General features: G+C 39.6%; 1 protein-coding gene across 14 annotated transcripts in view; it reads left to right on the top strand.

Annotated features, from left to right (window-relative positions):
- The first annotated feature begins 437 nt into the window (after nt 1-437).
- GIGYF2 (GRB10 interacting GYF protein 2) overlaps nt 438-15,109 on the top strand; it is a 79,555-nt gene continuing 64,883 nt past the window's right edge. For all 14 annotated transcript variants that reach the window (XM_085315298.1, XM_085315304.1, XM_085315308.1 and 11 more), the window contains exons 1-2: nt 438-511; nt 12,825-12,905. In XM_085315298.1, the coding sequence (XP_085171424.1) occupies nt 12,865-12,905 (41 nt within the window). In that variant the 5' untranslated portion in view covers nt 438-511; nt 12,825-12,864. The remainder of the gene's footprint in view (nt 512-12,824; nt 12,906-15,109) is intronic.

Raw genomic sequence — 15,109 nt, 5'->3', positions numbered from 1 at the left:
CGGACCGGCACGGCAACACCCCGCGCAAACACTTCGCGCGCCGCCAGCTCCCGCAGCCAGGCGGCATCGGGCGCGTTTCTAACGCCGCCGACAAGATGGAAGTGCCCGGGGGAAGCTAAAGGGAGCTGCAGGGGGCGGGTAACGGCAGCAACCGCCGCGCCGCCCAGCACCGCCTCCTTCCCACAGGGCTTTGCGGCGCCGCGGCGCCCGCTGACGCCCGCCTCCGACAGGCGGCGCTCGCGCCGCCGCGGGGGGAGGAGCGGGCGCGAGCGAACGCGCACGCGCCCGAGGCCGGCCCCGCCCGGTGTCGTCACGCGGGCGGCGCTTCGGCGGGGGCGGGGGGAGGAGGTAGGGGAGAGACGCCCGTTTCCCATCCGGGTCCCCGAGGCGGAGGCCGGGGGAGGCGGGGCCCGAGCTCACGTGACGTTGCGTGGCGGCGCAACCGCCATCTTGTGTTGTTGGGGCTGAGGAGTCGCTGTGGCCGTGAGGGACTCTCCGTCCGGGAGCGCAGGTACCGCCGCCGCCTCGCCGCGCCCTGCCGCGCCCGCCTGCCGGGCCGCACCGAGCCCCCGCGCCGGGCCCTCGCGGCCCCTGTCCGCCCAGCGCAGGGGGTGCCGCAGCCAGGGGCGCCCTGTGGCCTAGCGGGAGGGAGGCCGCCCCGGGCCAGGCTGGCGGCGCGGGCCCCCCGCGGCCGCCGCTGCGCTCCGCGGGCCTCGCTGGGCCTGGCCCCAGTGTGCGGGCCTTGCCCCGTCCGCACGGCCCCTTGGCAGCCGCTCCCGGTGGGGGGACGGTGCCTGTCAGGCAGCGGCGGGGCGCCGCGTCGCCTTGCAGCCTGCGGGGCTGGCAGCTGCGGCCCGGGCGCCGCCTCCCCTTGTGCTGACCCGGGTGAACTCGCTCGTCTCCTCCCCGCCCTGTGGCGCTGGGCCTGAGTTTTGGCCGTGCCGCGGGCAGGTGCGTCCTCACTGAAGCCTCCGTGCCCGGCTCCGAGCACGCCCGGCCCTGTCAGGTTGCAGGAACTGAGGAAGGAGGGGGCTGGTCATGCACTCGAGCCTTCCTCCCACAGGCAGGAGGGTGCTGAGAGCAGCAATGACCAGCAGTGTTTGACTGGAGAGGCCTTGGCAGGCTGAAGAGCGCATCGATCAGGATTGTGTACGTTTGGTATTGATCCAAGACAAGTAGTTTCAGTATCAACAAAGTAGTCTCCACTCTTTCAACTCTGTGTAACTGCGCTCTGAAGTGGGGCAAGTTGTAGGCCAAGAGGAGACATTGCCAAGTGACGCTTATGGAATAAAACCTAATTTTTCACCAGTAGTCTTTGGCCTGCTGTCCTCGGTTTGCTGTTATAATAGTACTGTCTCTTACCCTAATTCTTATGTGTCTGTTTTCTTGGGGTGGAGGGGAACAAACTTTTGATTTCTGCTTATGTTTTTCTGTCTAACTTTTTGCTGCTCATTCTATTTTCTTGCTTCAGGAGCTGACTTGGGCAAGTTCCTGGGAAGTACGTGTGATTTTTTTTTTTTCCTTTTCCCATAACTCTTCTGATTGCTTTCTGTTTTTAAGTTACTCCTTAATAAACACAAACTTAGTTGCTGTTTTTTGAGTAGAATATTTGGTATATGTATGGAGTGATAACCTGGGTCCTCTGTAAACAAAATTGGTCGCTTTAGTCCCTAACGAGAGCTTAGTTTTTGGTATTGTTGAGCTCTGTTTTTTGAGCAGTGGTTGCAATAGATAACAACTCTAGTGTTATGAGGTATTGGTGTTAATGGTATTCACTTGACTCTACCTCCTTTCATCAGTTAGCTGATGCTGATGTAAAAATGTATGCCTTAGTCAGTCCTACTGGTATCAACAGAAATGCTAGAGTGTCTGTTGCTTCTTCTGCACACTCTCCACCTGGCTTATATCTGTGAGAGTCCTGCAAGTTAGTTAATGTCCAAATTTAGGTGTGTCAGTGTTAGTTCCTTACTGAATCTGTGATTGAAAGCAAAGGCTCAGTATAATGGCCATCTATATTAAAAAGAAGGTAGAGGTTTATCCACAGAAATTGAATGTCAGCTGTCACCTTCAGCAAGACCTACTCTCTATGTTGAGACTTTCTGACAACACTTTTACGTGTCTGACAATGTGTGTGTGAACACTAGGTTTTCTTAATAATTTTAAGACCTGCTCAAGTTCTCCCAACACCTGAGTTCATAGACATGCCTATAGGGAAGTTTATCACTCTTTCTTCTAGGTCCTTTCTTGAGTAATTTTTTGAGTCCTTCTTTTAAAGTAAGAATACCAAAATAAAATGCAAAATAGTCATATTGCAATGATAACATATTTTTCAGGATGCCCCCAGAAACATTTTGATACCTCAGTAAAAACTCTCAGACTCTTGCAGATCTTAATTACCTCTTAAGAGAACTTTAAAGTATCCTCAGATACTTAGTGGTTTTATTCCCTTCCTAAAGACTTCATTTACTGTATGTTTTATGTTGACAGAAGTGAAAAAGCTACTTATAAATAATGAGTTGAGGTTTTACCTTAGTTTTTGTAATAAATTAAGTTCTGGATAGATGAAAGGATTTGGCTGTCAAAGAGGAGTTAAAAAGGGTTCTATGTGGAAGCTTTTTTTTAAGGCATTCAGAATAAGCACTAGTGCTTTATTTCTCTTCCTGTCTTCTAAGGTCAGTTGTCTAAATGGAACTGTATCAGAAACCGGAGGTTCTTAAACCTGAATGTGAGAAAAAAGGTGGCAGCACTTTTAGGATGTATAGATACTTAATTTCTAAAAGACTAGATACCAAAGTCTTACAGAACATCTCCTTGGGGTAGCCACATAGACTGGCTGAAGAGGTTGTTTGCTAGTATGTACCTCTGCTGAAAGATCTTAGTACTTTTTTTTTTTTCAATATACAGAGGGAAAACAGTTGGCAAAATCAGTTCATAGTAATCTATGAATATGAGTTAGACACATGGACCATGGTCTTTTCCTTCCCTTATTCACCGTTCTTTAAAGTGGTTCAGGCCTCCGGCTCTTTGGATTTTTTTGTTTGAAATATCAAGAATAAGAAAATTGATTCTGCCTACTTTCGTTTGATCTTATAAGCTCAATTAACTATCAGATGCACTTTTCTTATTCTTGCACTGAAGTCCTTAAAATCCCTTCCATTTTTAAGTATAAAGCTTAATCTTCCTACAGTTGAGCTTAAAAATTCCTTTCCTTAGCATTTGTTTAATCTATAGTTTTGTTTCTTTTTTAGTGCTCCTGCTCAAAGATGAATGGAGATAAACCATATTTATTTTACGGATAGAGCTAGGCAGAGGGAAGAGATTGAACAACAAAATTTCCGATCATAAACATCAAAGCATGAGTCTGATGTGTTTTCTCCTTCTGCATAGCTTGCTGGAGATCTATCGAGTGTTTTGATAAGGAGAAATCTATCTCCTTGTTATTGAAAAAGCATTTTTGTTGAAAGGAATCTCTTTCTTTGCATTCCTTTGCAATTGATTTATTTTTATTCACTGAGTAACAGTTGAAAACTTAGGTGTGTGACATGGTGCAGAGGGGATGATACTATGTGTTTTCATGGGAGTGAAGTCAGTTATCAAGCTAGCTTAGCCTTTCTTTTCCTTCTCTGCAGTCAAATATTGAAGTCTTTGGCTGCAGAAATGACCTGACTTGAAAATCAGAACTGAGAACTGTTAGCAAGCTTACTCAAGGTGTACTTGTAGATGGAACTAAGAAGAATTAAATGTTTTAAATTACAAGATTTATACAACTGGCCCTCTTGTGGTTGATTGTAATGCATGTGTGTGTATGTGCATGTGTATTTGTGTGTATGTGCATATGCATGTACAACCATGCAGTTCATCGTAATTCATTTTTTCTCCTTTATGTCAGGTAATAGCAGAAGACTGTAAAAAAACCAAAATAATTTGTTTTTGTTTTATTTGCATTGTGTTGTTAGTAGCTGAGATTGCCAGTGTGTTGATTACAAAATGTGTCCAGTTCTCTCTGTTGCAAAGAGAGACCTGTCAATCTGTTCTTTTTAAAGGTCATTAAACATTCCTTGAATATAAACTCTCCAGCAGTGGTTTGATTTCTGTGAGAAATTAGACTGCCATTGAAAATTCTCTTCTTTACTTTTCATATGAAAAGGATACACAGATTGCTTTATTATATTTGAGATTTTTGGCAAATGTGAAATCAAAGTGTGTATTTTCAGGAATAATCTTTAAGTCATTAATGCTTGAAATGTATAGAAGCTGGTTATCTAGACCTCAGAGGATTGTAGAGAAAAGCATAAAGGATGCCAGGAGGTCTGTAAAGCAAGTGGGGCCCGTAGGTCAATGAGACATTTTGCTGGGCATTTAGAAAGTGTATCCAAAATGCTACTGTGTTGACAGTACCTTTTGGATCATTTACTAGCTTTTGATTCCCTCAGCTAATTATTAATAGTCATGCATTGTGAGTTTGCTATCTTTTTGGCCATATGTTCTCAAGAATCTAGGCAAACAAGAAAGTGATTATTTGCTGCTCTCAGCAGTGGTTTTTGTATATTTAAGTTGTCACTGTAAGCAGGTAAGCTGACCTACACAAATATATATATATATGTATATATATATATATATATATATATGCATGTGTGTATAAATACATATATATATAAATTTGTTATGAAAATAGGCCAATCAGAAAGTCATTTTGAATGTTAAATGGCTTTTACTGAAGTGAAAGTAAGCATAACACATTGCAGTTTGAAAATTAATTTTCTGCAATTGTATATTTGGCCGCTCTATTCAATAGAAAAATTCTTATTTCAAGTTGTAGCTACTGTGAAGAATTTTTTTCTTCCTGGTGTTGATGACAGATTGAAATCCCTTTCATGGTATTGATAGTACTTTATGATGAAAATACTAATTTGTGGGACTGGAATGTTCTGATGCTATATGTCTACATATGTAGGTTATATTGGAGGAAAGTAAATTTGTGGTCTGTATATGGTGGTGTGTCTCTTCTGATGAGAAGAAATAGGAGGAAAAAGTGTACTTTTAATGAATGGGTAGTTGAATTTATGTAACTTCAAACTTCCATCAGGATATAATGTGGCAAGGGGCTGGTGAGTAAAGGATGTGATCAAACCTGTGATTTGTGAGCAGTTTATCGCAGAATCAGAATAATTTAGATTGCAAGAGATCTTTGGTCATCTGCTCCAACCTCCTACTCAAAGCAGGGCTAACTTCAGTGCTAAATTGTTAATAAGGCATATGATAGTGAGCAAGGCTGCTCAGGGAAATGGCATATGGCAAGGTTTTTAAGTATAAGAGACTAATAACCTGATTTAAGAAATCAGACTGAGGCCTGGTTCAACTACCATTAAAAAAACAGTGGAAGCTTTTACATTAGGCTAAGTTAATGCTGAATCATCTATATGTGTGATTATCTATATTGTTCATGTTATAGTAGGTTTTAGAAATACCAAGGCAGGATCAGTATAACATTGCAAGTCAGTTTGCAAAGATATGATTCTTCTGTTAGTTCATAAGATGTGAATATCGAACAATGTTGACAGAAAGAGTGCTAATAAGCTATTAAAGTGTTTAATTCGTATGTAGTAGCAAGTTAATGTCTAATTTTGCAAATGATTAAGCAACCTGATATGCATAGCAATTTTCTCTCAAGACTTCTTAATAGATACCCCTTTTCACTCTTTTAAGTGCAGAACATCTCAACTGTATGCATGGGAAATCTTAAGAAAGAATAGAGAGAGAATTTCTACAGAGCCCAAAGAAGCTGCTAATATAAATGATATTTAAAAACAAAACCAAAAAAACATAACAACCCAGCTGTGTTAATTCAGTGCATATTCTTGGTAAATATAGTCTGAAGCTTTGTTCTGCCATTTTGAATGTACCTGTGGGCTGCATAATGCAATGTGACAACTGGGAGAGAAATGCTGCAGCGAGTTTTTGGTTGCAGGCCTGTAGTCTCGCTACAGGAAGTGAAGTCCTAGTTCAGGAACCCACAGTGTGCGGGTGGACAGGCTTAGCATCCTAATCTGTAATGTTGTGGAATGGCACAGACTAATAAATATTTCCCTACCAAGAAATTTACTACGTACAAGCTACAGGCAGATTTGAAAATGATTTTCAAATGGAAAAGAGCAGAGTACTGGCAGAACTTTGGGACAGGATTTCCAATGAGCAGTGGTTTGCATTCCAACCAGTGGCAGGGCCAAGGGTGTGGTCCCCTGACTCCGCTTGGAGCTTAATCCTTGGTGTCCACCTTTGGCTGTGGAAGCCTTGTAATAAAGGTGGAGGTCATGCTGCTTTTCAGCTGAGAAGTTGGGAAAAGCTTGCATGCTTACTTGTGTTCAAGTGAAACAAGGGGTGGATAACTTCTGCACTGCTAACCACCAAGTCCACGATAGCAGGTAGGAAAGGAGGGAAGTATCTGGAGATGTGATGTTTTATGTTCCTGGCTGGGGGGAACATAGTAGCCCAGGTAGCCACCTACTTAGGTTTGCCATTCTGGACTGCAGTGGAACATGTTGCAAGCTGCAGGAGTCCATAAAGTTTTAGCTCGATCTGTAAATGTGAGCAGAGGATGGGCAGTTTGCTTCTGCCATTTGAAAATGCTACAGGCAGTAATTCTGGACCATAAACTATTGAAGGACTGAAACATTTTTGCAATGCTTTGAGTTTTGCAATGCATGGTTTAGGCATTGTCTCTTTAGGAAAAACTCTTCTCCTGACATGTGCATAAATAGAGGTTGAAAAATTTACCAATTTTATCAGGATAAAGGCTTGATAGGCCCAAAGACACTACTGTGAGTTCTCTGGCATCTTGTATAATACAAATAACATTTTTTTTGCTTGATTTAATTTTCTGCTTAAATTAGAACATACTTTTTAGAAAATCATCTAGTGTTGACCTGAAAGTAACTTATTATTTTACTTATTTCTGAATTTCTTGCTTCGGTCCCTTCACTGATAAACCTGGGTCTTCAGGCCTTTTTACCTGCATAAACATTTACAGACTGAGCAAGATGAAACTTGAACTTTTCTTGATGCTCAATAAATAAAGCTCTGGTATTTTTTCCCCTCTCCACTTTAAAATTTATCTGTCATGTTTTATCAAATTTTGAACACTTTCTGCTTTATCAGGCTTACAGACAATACAACTGGGCACATATCCCTGCAGCAATATAATTCAGAGTTTCTTATTTCTCTACACAGATTCAGCCTTTCTAGTCAGTGTTGTGTCATATGCTCCTATTCAGCAGATAGATTCATAAATCTCAGCTTGTTTTCAGGACTGTTTTCTCCACCCCCACCCCCCTTGGAATATTTTCCAGAATAGTCTTGCGTCAGGTATATATCACCTAATGTTTTCTGTTCACGAGTCTTTTGATTGTGTGTTTGGCCCTATTAAGTGTGACCTGCTATACTAGGCTGAGTATTGAATAATTCATAATAGTTTCATTGATGATGTGTCATTTCCATTATCTACCATTTTCATTCTTGTCATCTACAGGTTTTAGACGTAGTATGAAACACTTACAGATTCTATAGAAGTGGAGGATACCTTTTTACCTTTGTATTTGCTGTATGTTTTGAGAATATTTTCCTTCTGAGACTGGTTGTTGTAGATTCTTTTGAAGAATGGATTGAAAGTATTTTCTTTTTAAAAAAAGTCATCTTTTTTGATGTTCTACTTTCTAATTGAAATCTCCTTCAGAAATTGAAATTTATTTCACCTACTCACTTGAGCAGTGAAACATCCAGTCTTACAAAATTATTTTTTGATTGGATATCTTCTGCAAATTCATGTTGATTAGCCTTAATTATATCGGTGTCCTTTAATCAGTGTTGTCTTCTTTAGCCAATGTCTAATATTGAATAGACTAATAATATAGCTGCCTGAGTCATCCTGTCTACCACTGTGCCAAAAATTTAAAAGGTAGTTTCTTTACAGTTCTAGAACTTCCTTTATATATTAAGAATTATAGAAAATCAGCATTAATGATTCAGTCAACTTGTAATGTGTTTTTAACACAGTTACTGGCACTGATTATAGCTAGCTCTGGTAGCTTTTGTTGAATGTTCTCTGCAGTCATCATGGAACATAAAGTAGTATCATCTTGATGTAATGTTGCTGTTGAGTAGTGGAGCTCTGTTGTTCAGTTCCTGTTCCAAGTTTATTTAAGGAAAACCCAATTCATTGCTCTTAAATCTACTTGCAGTAATTTTCCATTGTTTTCTGTTTCTTAAAAATTTGCAACCAATTTCTAGGTTAAAATGGCTGTTTCAAACCTACAGTAACAAGAGAGCTCCCTTGAAAGGGAAGGAAGTGATACTGTTCTTCATAAACATCTCAGATCAAACAGTAGGCTGCTTTGATATAAAATGGCTGTGTAAAAGAAGGATCAGTGGTATGTTTTTCCAAGGTTTAGGCCTCCAAAGTTAATTTTTAAAAAAATCTAAGTGTAGCAGCCCCAAAGCTGCAAGTCACAATGACAGAATCTAAATCTTGTTTAATTTAATTAATTTTATTTGTCTGTAGGAAAGAATAGATGGGAAACCCAGGATGCGATCCTTGTTTAGACTCAATTTGGGATTCTAAGAATCAGTTATAATCCCCACCCTGCAAACAGTTAGCAAAACATTTTGGTGGGCTGCATAGTCATATTCTATAAATTGAAATAATTCTGTAACAGAGATACAAGAACTTAACATAGTCTGAAAATCTAACTCAAGCGCCTGTGAATAAAGGACAGTTCTATAAATAACGATATTGGATTTTGTGTAAATCCTGAGGTTGTGCAAAGTCTGGAAAACATGACAGTGCAGATCTGTGAGTCTCCTAAGAACAACTTCTTGTTTCGATTGTTCTTAAATAGTTGTATATTTAAAAGAGCGGAGCTTGGTGTTGAAGTGTGCCATAGTAAAATAATTTTTGTTATTACAGACCTTCTCTTAGATTTTATCTGAAATATTTTCTTATGCAATTTAAAACATAAATTTAGCCAGTAGAATCAAGCTTCAACCAGTATCTGAAGCACACTTTTTTGTGGGCTTTAATAGACTTGTCAGGTCCTAGATAGCCAAACTTAATCTTAAAAACTGTAAGCTAACTAAAATAAACATTGTACCTAAAGTAAATGAATAAAGGGAATGTTGCTGATAGCAACCTCTGTACCTACAGTATTACCTGTTAATTTTGAGTGAAAGCCACTTAAAGGCTTAGCTCTATTGGATTACATTTTGTGCGCTTAGAGGATGGACTTCTGACTTGCAAAGTACTAAGCTGCTGAGAAAATAGAAAGAATGTTTTTTCCCCCTGCCAGTCTGCAGGTTGATGATGGGCTGATGTGATTTCTTACTACTACAGTCCTATGCGCTGATAGCAGATCTGTGGCTGCAGTCCACTGCAGGAAAACAGGGTCTCAATTCTAGTTTATGAAGCAATTCCAGTTTATGAAGTTTTCCTGGAACTGCTATGAAAAACTGCCTGTGCTTGTGGGGTTGCACTGGCATCTTGATCAAGGAATTGACTTGAAGAAAATCTTGGAGAAAAGGGGAAGGAGGAGTGGTGGGAAGCCACCACTCTTGCCCAAGCAGTAGTTCTGACTAGATATTATCAAAATACAGCCTCAGTTTCTTGGTTAAACTTAAGACTCTACCTGTGTGCTATGTGTCCCTGTAAAATTTGTGGTTGTGCAGATAACTTAAAAAAATAAATAAAAATAAAAAATAGGACAATTTTGTAGAAATACTTACTTTATAAAAGCCTAACAATTCAGAAAGGGACTTTTCCTCCATATATAATTTGATGACAGTAATGAGGTATATATTATTCTTTATGTAATTTGCCATCTGATGAATATGGAGGCAGCAGCCTAGATTAAAAAGGAGCAAAATGAACATTTTAATTATTAATATTGAAGTTTAGATCCTAAGGAAGTTAACAAGATGATAAAGATCTGATAGCTTAGTACATTTGGCTGGGCCAAAATACTTAAAAGGGAACAAATGATCAGGTCAAATCTCTCAGTTCCACAGCCTTTTGCTTGCTCCACCCTGACTCTTTCTTTTCACAGTGCAAGCGTCCCCTAGTCCATTCCAACTTGCCTTTCCAGTTAGTACAGCTTCTCCTTTATACAGTGATTGAGTGCTCAGGGTAGTCACCCTCAGAAGTTCCTCTCTGGTTTTTGGGCTCTTGCCTTATGACTGCTTCTTTACAAAAGCATCATCAATTTTTGGTTTTGCCTGTCTTGTCTGCTTTGACATGGCTAGCGTGTTCTCCTTGAACACTTGCTGTCTTTGCTTCCTTGAGTCTTTCTTTTTCCAGTTCTCACCGCTAGTTACCTGTTTCTAGAGTGCCTCCTTCAAAGTCTTTCTCTCAGCTGTGCTTTGTGTATAATTTATTTTTTCATGCATGTCTTATTTTTGGATAATATTGCCTGTCAGGGTAAGTTCATGTGTTACTTATGCTCAGGTCTGTAGATCTGATTCTCTTTCAGCTACAATTTCAGCCACTTACAGGTATCTAGCTTTCAATTCAAGCTTCAGAGAGTCAAAACAACTTCCAGGAAGGTAGTAAGTCTTACTTGAACGAGTAAGGGAGAAGAGGGAGCCAGTGAAGGGATGTCAGGACAAAATATCGTGGTCGAAAAGAGACACAAGGAAAACTATTTTGCAGCGTGATGGAGTGAGATTAACAAAACCTTTGTGAAGATGCTTGTAAGCACTGAAGGGCTTCTGAGTCTGGTAGAGAAAGGTGAAACAGTATCCTCAGTTGTTGGGAAAGCAGCCCATAGGCTAAGGCGAGGTGGGGCCAGCAGGTCTGTAACTGGTAAACTGTTCTTGTAACCATTATTTCAATGCTTTATGCTTGCATATGATGCTTCTGGTGTCCATTTGCATTGTAGTTTAACGTTCAGTGTCAGCTTTTCCAGTATTACTGATACTAAGTTAGCTTTTGTATTAGGGGAGCCAAGACCCCAGGTTCCCTGGTGATTCACATGGGGATAGTATGACTCTCGGAGCAACCTTTCCCCCTCCTCCCCCCAGGACATGGTCATTGCAGGAAGAGATCAATCCATGAAGACAGCCATCCATTTAAGGCTTGTCTGTGCCAGAGTGTGCCTGATGGCTTGCATGGCTTGCCCCACAGTATTTTCACATGTGGCTGCTATATTTCCTATCTTTTAGACGCCTAACTTCACCTCTGTAGTTTGATTTGCAGAACTGATGAATGGATATGCTTTGAATGTACTAATGAAACATCAGCTACTAAAAAAAAATTGGACCAGAATCTTCTTAAATTAGGTCTATGAAACTAGCAGGATATTTTCATTCTGATCTTTGTGTATTACTTTCTGGTGCATGTAATGGGCATAATACGTTTCATTGTACAGCGTTCTTGTGAAAATAAAATTATTATAGTCTGTGAATAAACTATATTGAGAGCACAGGAAAAAATTAATAGCATATATTCAATAAGGAGCTTGGAAGGCATGCAGTAAAAATGTGTGAGCCAAGCACTTGTTAGGTTTAGGCTGCTGGAAGTTTTACAGCTGTAATCTGCATGCCCAAAAGATGTTTTTCTAACTTAGGCTGTTGATCATCTTGCTTTCTTTTAGTATAGTTGCTTGTGTGATAGATGCATAAGAAAGGAACCATTTTCCATTGTCTGGTCTTCCCCCTCCCTCACCTCCCCATTTCACTTTTATCTTCCCATGTTTTGTTTGTTCCCTTTTCTGTCACCCTTTCATGCAAAGTATACATGACCTTACGAAGATCCTTATTTGGTCCTTGGGGTAAACTAAGGTATAATGTTTTGATACAGTAAAGCTTCTTACCATCTGTCTTTATGGTTTCTTAAAGTCTAATCAACCAGTTTCTGTAGGTGATGCTTCAAGTGTTTCTTTGTTTGGGCTTTGGCTACAGTGTATTTGATTTTGAAAATATTTCTTTCTCTACAGATTCTGTTTCTGCTGTTGCTGGTAGGAAAGAGGAGCTATGTTTTCCAAATATAAATGCTTCTTCTCTAGAACTGTCTGGCTGGAGTTGGATTTGGTTGGGAATAGTGAAAGCTTCATAGTCTTTGCTTAGTCTCCTTCCTTCCCTGCCCTATGGCTTTGTCTCCTCTTGTCCATATACTCTTGATGCATAGGAGCTTGGCCTGACCTTTGGTAATGCCTGCAGAAATATGAGCAATAGGAGTGAGAGTAACTGAAGTCTTAAACTGTGCTCTCTTTGCTTAGTAAAGCTAAGAATGAGAAAATGCTGGGTATCTTCTGTACACTGAGGAGGACACTACTGCATTGGATGTACTCAATTTTTAGGAGGCTTATTTTTCAAGAACAAACAGCAGAAATTTCTTGAATACTGTGCCACTTGACTGGCAAATCTTTCTTGCTGTATTCTAGTGTTTTATTATCTTCTCGTAATTGTCAGAAAGCTGCAGTTCTGTTAATTAAGCATTACTGCTCTTGCAGAAGAGGATTATGCCTCCAGTTCTCCATGTTTGCTTGTCTTGTAGTCACTGATTCAACAAGACACTGCTTGTACAAGTTGTTTCTTCAGGCACCCTAATCCGGTATCCTGTTTGAGTTATTAAGAATGATTTGGGGCAAGAGATCTTGATAATTACTCCTATATTAATAATGTAATGTGTGTTAGAAAGCTGAAACGAGTTCCTTAAAAGATCCCGCTTAGTTTTTGTTTTCAGTTCTTTGCATGACCGGATGTACTTTTGTATTGGGAAGAAATTTGTGAAGGGCTGTATTATTCCAGTTGTTTTCATAGTAACCATTCTTATATTTCAGGTTCACGCTTTTTAGAAAAAGAGGAATAGAACAGGAAAAAATGGCAGCAGAAACTCAGACACTTAACTTTGGGCCTGAATGGTAAGTGTTTTCTTTCCGTCTTTTGAAATTCTGGAACCTTGTTTAAAATTTTTGAAGACTTATGTTTCTTTGCTTGGGGGCTGAATTGATTATAAGACTGAATGGGATATAATACTGTTTTTGTTCCTTACTGCTGCTTTTTGATCCCTGACCTGTGAATGAAAGCGATATTCATATTATAAAGTTAGTCCTCACTTTATATTTTGGCACTGTGTATGAAGTGAGTTGGATTTCATATTACTGTAGTGCGTAATACTTGCACTACAAGTGCAAGGACCTAGAGAGGAATAATGCTTGTTGTCTTCAGAGTAGACACCAGTAAGTGAGAAAGCTTATTTGGTCTTCCCATGTGATAAGTATTAATAAGGACCTTTATGGAATATGTTAAAAGCTTATCTGTTCATCTCTTCACCTACTGTATGTGCACACCAAGAAGTATCGGGGGAAAAAACCTGTTTTGTTAGGGGGACTCCGTGGCGTTGTATCACCTTGCATCACTTGCTAGAAAGCTTTCCAGGTTAGCTAACATGCATTGCCCTGGCTTTTGCTAAAATACAGAAGAGTGATTATTCAGCGTTTTCTCCAATTTCTTCATGACTGTGAGGTTACAAACAGGGATTTTTAGCTGATGTGATTTCTAGAGATATGTGACCCTTAAAAGGGTAAAAGGGAGTATGAAGTGGTTATAAGACTATAACTGCTATATCGCATATGGTAAGACTATTACTGGAATAACATACTCACTTTTGCTGACACATTTTTATGTACATCGTACAGATAGGATATACAGATAGCTTATGCTAGAGTGCTTTTCAGTGCAACAGACAGACTTGATAAGATCCATGGATGGATGGATGGAAGCCACAGTTACCTTCCCCCTTCTTTTTTAAGATAACTCTTTTTAAAAAAATTTTAACAGTAATTTAAGTTTGCTGTAACAACGAGGGACTTTAGTCTATTTTTTAAATCTAGACTAGATTATGTGTGAAAGTGTGTGTTTTATTTCAGTGAGTTACTGGATTTGATAGAGGAATAATGCAGTGGAATTTTAATATTTATAGTTATTCTTCGGGGTTGCAGTACACTCAGGTCTGTCATGTATACTATTATATCGCTTCTAAATTGTGAGACTCGGTCGCATCTAATCTGGATTGGAGATGAACTTTACGTTGAGCCATCTAATCCCTGGTATGATGCCTCCCCAGGTATTTTTGATTTGGAAGTGATATGTAAAGAAACTACCACTGGGTGGCACCAAACTAAAAAACTGTTACAGTCCCTTACTGTTGAAGGGACTTGCATGTTTAATTTTTCTTTCCTATACAGTTAGAAGAATGTAAGTGAAAAAAGCTTCAATAATGAGGTGAAAGGTAGCTTTTGAATCAGTATTGTAGTTTATAACACCTTCTTTGCAGAAGTTTTGTAATTATTAGGGATAGTTTTCATTTATTTCCCTGTTTGGGATACATATCAAGGAGAATGTAGGAAAATGGGCTGTTTTCTCTCTCTTGACCCACATTCTTTTGTAAAATATTCCTTAAACGTAAACTAGGATAGTGAGAGAGCTGAGAAAATGGTTATGTGGAATTAGAGGCTAATCCATGTAAGGATGGGGAATAGCATCATATAATTGTAAGACAAGTATTATCTGCAAGAAGTGGCTAATCTTGGTGGGATGGAACCAAATCTAATAGCGTATTTATTTGGAATCATAAGTTACCACTTGCAAGAGTGGCTGTGTACTGTTCAGCTTTTGTGCTGAGATGCTAAAGTGATGTATATGCTCATGTGAAACATGCTCTTAATTTCAAGTTCTGCAAAAGTAATTAGTAGTTGAGTAGAATTCCAGAGATGACAGTCAGAGGAAGAAATCTCATTGTGAAATTTACTGTCTGTTACTGTGTGTTAAACTGTGTTAAATGCTTAACTGAACTTCTTACTTAGAGCAGATTCACGTTTGTTGTACTGTTTTTGTTGTCGTAAATTTTTCTTGTGAACTAGGAGAAAAGAAAAGCTATTGTCATTTAGTATCTATGCAAGGTATATTATACAACTGAATTTCATTAAAGTGTGTTTCCAAGTATTTTTTCCCCTCTCTCTCCTGCCTGTACGAAAAATAAGGGAAGCTATTTTTATTTTTGAAGTACCAATTTTTAGGGTTTTTAAGTTAGACTGTGTAAATATTTCTGCTTAACTGTTATTGT

Source organism: Rhea americana, unplaced genomic scaffold (genome assembly GCF_003343005.1).
Source record: "Rhea americana isolate MKP2758 unplaced genomic scaffold, rheAme1 scaffold_426, whole genome shotgun sequence".
Taxonomy (NCBI): Eukaryota; Metazoa; Chordata; class Aves; order Rheiformes; family Rheidae; genus Rhea; species Rhea americana.
The sequence above is the reverse complement of the archived record's forward strand: the minus strand, read 5'-3'. Positions and strand labels throughout refer to the sequence as shown.